Source organism: Colobus angolensis, unplaced genomic scaffold, assembly GCF_000951035.1.
Source record: "Colobus angolensis palliatus isolate OR3802 unplaced genomic scaffold, Cang.pa_1.0 Scaffold22, whole genome shotgun sequence".
In the NCBI taxonomy this organism is placed as follows: Eukaryota; Metazoa; Chordata; class Mammalia; order Primates; family Cercopithecidae; genus Colobus; species Colobus angolensis.
This window is the reverse complement of record NW_012115377.1, coordinates 1814244-1822552: the sequence shown is the minus strand read 5'-3', so window position 1 is coordinate 1822552 and position 8309 is coordinate 1814244. Positions and strand designations below refer to the sequence as shown.

Sequence of the window (8309 nt, the reverse complement as noted above, 5' to 3'; positions counted from 1 at the left end):
GAGACAGGGTCTCACTGTGTTGCCCAGGCTGGTCTCAAACTCCTGACCTCAAGCAATCCTCCTGCCTCGGCCTCCCAAAGTGCTGGGATTACAGTAGTGAGCCAGGGGCCTCCTAGTTTCTCATGGGAAACACCAGGCCTGCCATCCACATGGCAGGAACAGGCCCCGCAGGCCTCCTGTCCTGTCTGGCAGGTCTGACGCAGTGCCCTGTGCTGGCGTCTTGAGTTCAAGGCAAGCCAGGGTTTCAGTGGCTCCATGGCGAGTGTCCTCGGGTGGAATTTGACCTGGGTGCCTGCATCACCTCCCAGGCCCCTTCACCTCCCTTCTTTCTTTCCTTCCAGATGAATTTAAGTGCCCCATTAAGGAAGAGATTGCTCTGACCAGCGGTGAATGGGAGGTTTTGGCGAGGCACGGCTCCAAGGTACCAGGGTCTCCTTGCAGCCTTCCCCTGCTCCACACATGTTTTACACACATACACACACATTCTCACACACACGCACACACATATACTCACACACATACTCATTCTCACACACATGCACACACTCACATGCATGCACACACACGCTCGCAGACCTGTGAGGACCCTGCTTTACAGCACTTAGCAGGCCTCAGCACAGCGTCTGCTGTACACACAAGCCAATCATTTCATCACCTCCCCGTCTGATCTTGAACGTTGTGCCATTCATGTGCTTTATCCTTTCACCCTGAAATTAAGGAAAACATTGGAAGCCTTTTAGAAATCATGAAAGAGGAAGCGTGTCCTCTGCAGGCCTTCCGGGGCCACGCGTCCAGCTGCCCTGTTGTGGGGCATGATGCTCTCCGCACTGGAAGCCCGTGCCCCGCTGTCCCGGGAGACCACTTCCCCTCAGTTTCTTCACGTCCTGGGGTTCCTGGTCACCCCAGGCTCTAGCTGCCTCCACCGGCCTCTCAGGCCCTGGGCATGGGGCGATGCCCTCTCCTCCCTTGGGGCTCTGAGGCCTCCTGGATCCTTAACAGGCATCAGCCAAAGCGTGCTCGCTCCCGGGTAGTAGCAGTTGTTTGGAGACCATTCGTGTCCCAGTGCAGGTGAAGGAGGGGCCCCGCTGCTCCACACAGTGCAGGCTGTCCTCCTGCTCCTCCAGGAGATGCCACTACTGGGGCTTCCCACAGGAAGGCAGGGCCTTGCCACTTCTGAAGCCAAGCACCTGGGTTAGACGAATGGCTGACCAGGCTGGGGACTGCTGGGTTCCCCTGAGCCTCTGTCTTGGGCACAGTGCCCTCCCTGACCTTCCCACCTGGCTTGGCGGGCCCTCCCAATTCAAGCCCGGAGAGAGTCGTCTGGGGATAGAGTTCAGGCCCCAGGTCCCACCTGAGGATGCGCAGTTCCCAGCTCGACCAGGGGCTGCTCCCAGCCCTCGGGGCCAGATAAGCGCATCTTTCAGGGACGGTTCATCTCCAGCCCTAAAGCAGACTTGGGAGAGAACAGCGTGCGTCCCCAGTCCGAGGAACATGGGACCCACTCTTGTGGGGCATGGAGAGGGGCGTGGGCCAAGGGGCATCTGGGATGCATCACGAGGACCTCCTGTCCCCCTGCAGATCTGGGTCAATGAGGAGACCAAGCTGGTGTACTTCCAGGGCACCAAGGACACGCCACTGGAGCACCACCTCTACGTGGTCAGCTATGAGGCGGCTGGGGAGATCGTGCGCCTCACCACGCCCGGCTTCTCCCACAGCTGCTCCATGAGCCAGGTGGGTACCGCCCAGCCTCACAGCACTGCTCTGTGCCTGTCCAACAGCTCCCAGCCAGAGCAGTCCCTGATGGCCGGGCACAGCACTCAGGGCCACTTTCACGGTTTTGCGTTCTCATAGCTGCCTTGGGACAGGTGGTGCCCACCCCTGCCTCCTGGGTAAGGCAAGGAAGGGAGTGAATTGCCCACTGCCACCCCCAGGCTAATAAGTGGTGGAGCCCCCCCGTGCCTGTCCACTGAGCCTGGGCCCTGCCGCTCTGTGTGCAGTGGGATATGGCCCTTAGCCTCTCAGAACATTCTAGAATGTCTGGCGGTAGCCATGCAGAGGGCCACCCCTAGTCCAGGGCATGAGTCGGCTGCAGTTTGCCAGCTGTGGAACCAGCAGGTGTGCAGGCCTGGGCAGTGGCAGAGCCCTCGGCAGATCCAGGGCGTTGGTGACTGTCCACGGGCCCCTGGCCGGGGTACAGACTCCTCCTGGCCTCAGTTTCCTGCTCTGCAGAATCGGGAGATGGCAGTGGTGCCCACCTTGCAGCAGTGGGTGGAGCTTTGAGGTTTCATGACAGGATGGGGGCGGGCGGGAGGGAAGCTGCCCGGGATTTGCAGTCGGCACCCAGTGGAAAGGGGGTGGCAGTGTCCCGGGGAGCTCATCGCCCCATTCCACCCCCAGAACTTCGACATGTTCGTCAGCCACTACAGCAGCGTGAGCACGCCACCCTGCGTGCACGTCTACAAGCTGAGCGGCCCCGACGATGACCCCCTGCACAAGCAGCCCCGCTTCTGGGCCAGCATGATGGAGGCAGCCAGTGAGTAGCCCCTGCCCCACCCCACGGGAGCCTCCGCTCGCCCGGCTGTAAAACGGGACAAGGGCCCCATGCTGCGGGAAGAGGCAGAGGCCTGGAGCCAGCCTGCTTGGCCTCGTACAGCACCCAGGCCCCTCTCAGGCATCGGGAACTTGTCATAGGACATAAGCAGCAGCCCCTGCCGTCTGAGACAGTCCTGGTCCGAGCTGCAGTAAAGGGCTGCACTGCACACAGAACCCGGCAGGGATGCAGCTCCGTGCCAGCCCCCTGCCAAAACAGTAACCAGTGAGACACAGACCCTGTCACTGGGAGCTCCCAGGGTAGTGGGCAGGTGACAAGTAAACATTTTCATCAGCCAGCACAGTGGCTCCTGCCTGTAATCCCAGTGCTTTTGAGGCCAAGGCAGGATTGCTTGAGCCTAGGAGTTTGAGACCAGCCTGAGCAGCATAGCAAGACCCCCCTCTACAAAAATGTTAAAAATTAGCTGGGTGTAGCAGTGTGCACCCGTAGTCCTAGCTACTCAGGAGACTGAGGTGGGGGGATCGTTTGAGCCTGAGAGGTCCAGGCTGCAGTGAGCCATGATTGTGCCACTGCACTCCAGCCTGGGCAACAGAGCAAGACCCTGACTCTTAAAAAAAATTAAAAATTAAAAACATTTTGGGCCGGGCGCGGTGGCCCATGCCTGTAATCCCAGCACTTTGGGAGGCTAAGGCAGGCGGATTACGAGGTCAGAAGATTGAGACCATCCTGGCTAACATGGTGAAACCTCGTCTCTACTAAAAATACAAAAAATATAAAAAATTAGCCCGGCGTGGTGGCGGGCGCCCGTAGTCTCAACTACTCAGGAGGCTGAGGCAGGAGAATGGCATGAACCTGGGAGGCAGAGGTTGCAGTGAGCTGAGATCACTCCACCGCACTCCAGCCTGGACGACAGAGCGACACTCCATCTCAAAAAAACACACAAAAAACATTTTGAACAGTGGTGTTCCATACAGGGGTGGCCGGGATGCCAGAGTCCACCCACACTGGTTTGAAACCCGCCGTGGTTATCAGGCTTTCCACTTCACCTTCTCCAGGACCCTGGAGTCCTGGCCACAGCAGCACGCAGAGGACCCTTTACGGTGTCCCGGGCCCCGAGACTGCCGCCTACAGCAGCACCTGCTCAGAGTCGACGCTCCGAGGCCTTTATCAGAAAAAGGAGCAAAGGGTCAGTCACAGGGGGCCTCAGGAAATGAGGCAACCTGACACCGTGCCCAGAACCTGGAGATTGGCCAGGACCCTGCATTGGTGACCCCGGGTTCCAGTGCTGGCTCCGTCACACACATCAGCGTATCACTATGAAGTGTTTCTTTATCAACGAAACTGTATATACAGAGTGCAGGATGAAAACCAGTGGGTCAGCACACTGCCAGGCTCCCAGGCTTCACTCAGTTCGAGGACAATCCACCCTGGCCCTGTGTCTGCTGTGTTGGTGGGCTTCCGGAACATTCTAGACACAACGAGTTTCCAGCATATGCCGGGTATTCTGTGGGCTGGAAAGCATTTTGTGATGCCCTCACCCCCTGAGCAGAAACAGATCCCAGGCCTCCCTCCACAGCCCAGTCCTCCCCCTCCTGTCCCCACCGACACGGCCAGGAGCTGGGGCCCTGGCTTCAGATGAAGAGATGGGGGCCAGGGAGGGGAAGGGGCTCAGCAGGGCACCCAGCCTAGCAGTGGGGACAGAGACCAGAACCCCAGTGCCCTGAAGATCGAGGCACTGTTTCCCGAAACTCCCGATCTGTACCACGTTTGAAGACTGCCTGCACTAGGAGCAGGCCGACTGCTGTCACATCCAGTCACATGCAGTCCCTCTGGTCTGTGGCCGCATAGCACTACTGCCACAGATGACACAGAGACACGGCACAGAGCATGTGCCCTGCCAGGCCCAGTTCCCAGAGCCCAATATATTTGCTATCTGGCCCTCCACAGTAAACTTCTGCTACCCGTAGACCTGTGGTACCCTTTACTCATCTTCCTATAAATTGCCCCACCAAAATTTACCTACATACATTTATTTAAAGAAAAAACTGGGCCAGGTGCAGTGCCTCACGCCTGTAATCCCAGCACTTTGGGAGGCCAAGGTGGGCGGATCACCTGAGGTCAGGAGTTCGATGGCTGGCTGTGGTGGCTCACGTCTGTAATCCCAGCACTTTGGGAGGCCAAGGTGGGTGGATCACCTAAGGACAGGAGTTTGAGACCAACCTGGCCAATATGGTGAAACCCCATCTCTACTAAAATACAAAAATTAGCCAAGCATGGTGGCGAGCACCTGTAATCCCAGCTATTGGAGAAGCTGAGGCAGGAGAATTGCTCAAACCTGGAAGGTGCAGGTTGCAGTGAGCTAAGATCACACCACTGCACTCCAGCCTGGGTGACAGAATCAGACTCCGTCTCAACAACAACAACAAAAAACAAAAAAAAAACCAAACAAGCAATTCAAGACAAGTTAGGCCAACATGGTAAAACCCTCTCTCTACTAAAAATACAAAAAAATTAGCTGGGCGTGGTGCCATGCGCCTATAATCCTACCTACTCAGGAGGCTGAAGCAGGAGAATCGCTTGAACCCAGGAGGTGGAGGTTGCAGTGAGCTGAGATCACAAGACTTTGTCTTGAAAAAAAAAGAAAAAGAGGGCCAGGCGTTGTGGCTCACACCTGTAATCCTAGCACTTTGGGAGGCTGAGGCAGGTGGATCACGAGGTCAAGAGATCGAGACCATCCTGGCCAACATGGTGAAACCCCATCTCTACTAAAAATACAAAATAATTAGCTGGGCATGGTGGCGGGTGCCTGTAGTCCCAGCTACTCGGGAGGCTGAGGCAGAAGAATCGCTTGAACCCAGCAGGCAGAGGTTACAGTGAGCTGAGATCACGCCACTGTACTCCAGCCTGGCAATAGACTCTGTCTCAAAAAATAAATAAATAAATAAAGAGAAAAAAACATTAAAAAAGAATTAAAAAAGAAAAAGCCCCACCATCCTAACTGGACAACCATTGTTGCTTTGCAAAAATAGCAGTGACCCTACTCAGGAGGCCGAGGTGGGAGGATCGTTTGAGGCCAGGAAGTTGAGACCAGCCTGGGCAACAGGGAGATGAGACCCCATCTCTACAAAAACTGTACAAATCTTATTTTAAACAAAAAATGTTTTTTTTTCAATTATCAACTCTCGGGAAGCCCAGGAAAAGAGGAGGTGCTTTGGTCCACCCTCCGAGGCTTGGGGTGGGCAGGAGAACAAGGGTGTTGGCCAGATGTGGCTTCGCCGGGCAGCCAGATAGCCGCCCTGTCTCCCGCAGGCTGCCCCCCAGATTACGTGCCTCCAGAGATCTTCCACTTCCACACGCGCTCAGACGTGCGGCTCTACGGCATGATCTACAAGCCCCACGCCTTGCAGCCGGGGAAGAAGCACCCCACCGTCCTCTTTGTGTATGGAGGCCCCCAGGTGGGTGCACAGCTGCTCCCCAAGGCCCCCACCCCACCATCCACCTGAGGACTCCCCATCCCCACTCAAGCGCCAGCCATAGAAGGGTCAACTGGAGGAGGCTCCCTGGCCACCTGCCTGGTGCTCCAGCCCATCCCGCCTACCCTGACTACACAGGGTCCTCGGAGCCCCTCACTCTCCTGCCTCTGTGCCCGTTTGCATGCTCCCCACCCTTCCCGGATGGCCTCCCCTTACCCCTCTGCCTGCTGACTCTGCCCTGTTCCTCTGGGAAGCCCCCTAGTCTCCAGGTTGGTATAGAGGTGGCCATGGGCCCTGGGCCCAGTTCCTGGAGCAGGGGTCAGGAGCAGGCAGCAGATTGGCAGGTAGACCATCTTAGGCACACATCTTACCCAGAGCAGCTCTGTTCCCCCAGAGGATATGGGGCGATGTCTGGGGACTTTGTGGTTCATCACCACTGGGAGTTCTCCTGGCCCAGAGTGGCTGCTCAGCACCCCACAGTGCCCAGATGGCCCCACCTGAGAGTGAGCCACGCCACTGTCCATCGTGCCAGAGTGGTTGTTCCAGGCAGGACTGGGGCAGTGGCCCAGCTGAGAAGGAGCCTGACAGCGGCCTTCCCTTCTCCCAAGCAGGGTCCTGAGTGTGGGCCCCTCGCGCCTTGTCACTCCCAGGTGTCCATCCAGAGCCTCCAGGGCACAGGTGCCTTCATTAGGCTCTAAGGCCCAGCCTGGCCCGGCCCAGTCCCCAGCCTGCCGGCATCTCCCCTGCTCAGCCCGTCCTGCCCGGCATCTCCTGCTGTACTGCTGCCCCTCACCTCCCCGCAGGTGCAGCTGGTGAATAACTCCTTCAAAGGCATCAAGTACTTGCGGCTCAATACGCTGGCCTCCCTGGGCTACGCCGTGGTCGTGATTGACGGCAGGGGCTCCTGTCAGCGGGGGCTTCAGTTCGAAGGGGCCCTGAAAAACCAAATGGTAATAACTCCTCCCTGTTGCTCTGGGTCCTTCCAGTCTTGGGAAGGGAGCCCTGGGCCGTGTGGGTGTGGGTCGTGGGGACATCACCCGCAGAAGGGCACTTGTGGCTGGGGTGACGCAGGCTCAATGACCTTTTAGAACAAAAGGGGACGTATGCTTTGCTGCTCAGCTCTGGGCTGTGCCCTGCAGGGACAGAGGCATCTGTCCATCCTGCCTGGTGCCTGAGCACACAGAACCCAAGAGGCTGCCACCCAGATGCAGCCAGACACCCCAGGCCAGGCCGGGTCCCCAGGGCGGGGCTGGCCAGGGCCGGTGGCCATGGAAGTTGTGCCGACAGTGGTGATGACGTTGGTGGTGATGGTGACCATCTCAGCCCCTTTGCGCTGCTGGAACAAAGCTTCACAGCCTGGGGCTTTATAAAGAGTGAAAGTCTCTCTCAGTTCTGGAGGCTGGGAGGCCCAGGGCCAAGGCAGGGCTGTGTCGGGGAGGGCTGCTCTGTTCCCAGGAGGACGCTTGGTTGGCACACCTTCCAGAGGGGCCCTGTGCTGCCTCCTACACGGCAAAGGGGTTGCGAGGGGCGGAAAAGGTGTGCCCTCCCTCCATCAGGCCCGTTTATAAGGGCCCCTCATCCCATTCACATGAGTGGGCCCCATGGCTCAGTCACTTAAAGGCCACAGTGAGGATCTCAGCATGGACTTCAGAGGGGACACCAGCATTGAAACCGTGGCAGTGGCATTGGTGGGGATGTGGCTAGTAGTGACGACAGCGACGGCACCAGCCATTCTTTGTGCCCTTGCACATGCCTGGGCACCCCTGTCTTTTTCTTCCTCGTGCCCTCTGGAAAATGGGTCCTCTTCCTGTTAATGTCCCTGTATTAGGGATGGGCAAACTGAGGCCCTGAGAGGGGACGTGGCTTCCAGAGCCACTCACTTGGGAGGTGGCAGAGCAGGGTGGCTGCTGGATCTGTCCAGCCACCCAGATAGCGGGCAGGGTTGGCAGGGCCTGGAGGGACAGGGGGTTTCCAGTGAGCCACTTTTCATCCAACAAGGAGAGATGCCCTGAAAGGAGCAGAGGTGTCACTGCAGGGGAGGGGCACGCTGGGAGGAGGCCACTGAGAGGTGCCCGGCTTCATCCCTCAGGGCCAGGTGGAGATCGAGGACCAGGTGGAGGGCCTGCAGTTCGTGGCGGAGAAGTATGGCTTCATCGACCTGAGCCGAGTTGCCATCCATGGCTGGTCCTACGGGGGCTTCCTCTCGCTCATGGGGCTAATCCACAAGCCCCAAGTGTTCAAGGTGGGTCCCACCCCTGGCCGGCCTCAGCCGCGCCCCTCCCCGC

General features: G+C 58.2%; 1 protein-coding gene and 1 pseudogene across 2 annotated transcripts in view; one reads left to right on the top strand and one right to left on the bottom strand.

Moving 5' to 3' along the window:
* The window catches only part of DPP9 (dipeptidyl-peptidase 9), a 48982-nt gene that overhangs the window by 33146 nt on the left and 7527 nt on the right, over positions 1 to 8309 (top strand). For both annotated transcript variants that reach the window (XM_011943471.1, XM_011943470.1), the window contains 6 exons: positions 342 to 421; positions 1579 to 1731; positions 2398 to 2533; positions 5861 to 6006; positions 6828 to 6974; positions 8114 to 8266. In XM_011943471.1, the coding sequence (XP_011798861.1) occupies positions 342 to 421; positions 1579 to 1731; positions 2398 to 2533; positions 5861 to 6006; positions 6828 to 6974; positions 8114 to 8266 (815 nt within the window). The remainder of the gene's footprint in view (positions 1 to 341; positions 422 to 1578; positions 1732 to 2397; positions 2534 to 5860; positions 6007 to 6827; positions 6975 to 8113; positions 8267 to 8309) is intronic.
* LOC105512846 lies at positions 5690 to 6792 on the bottom strand (annotated as a pseudogene).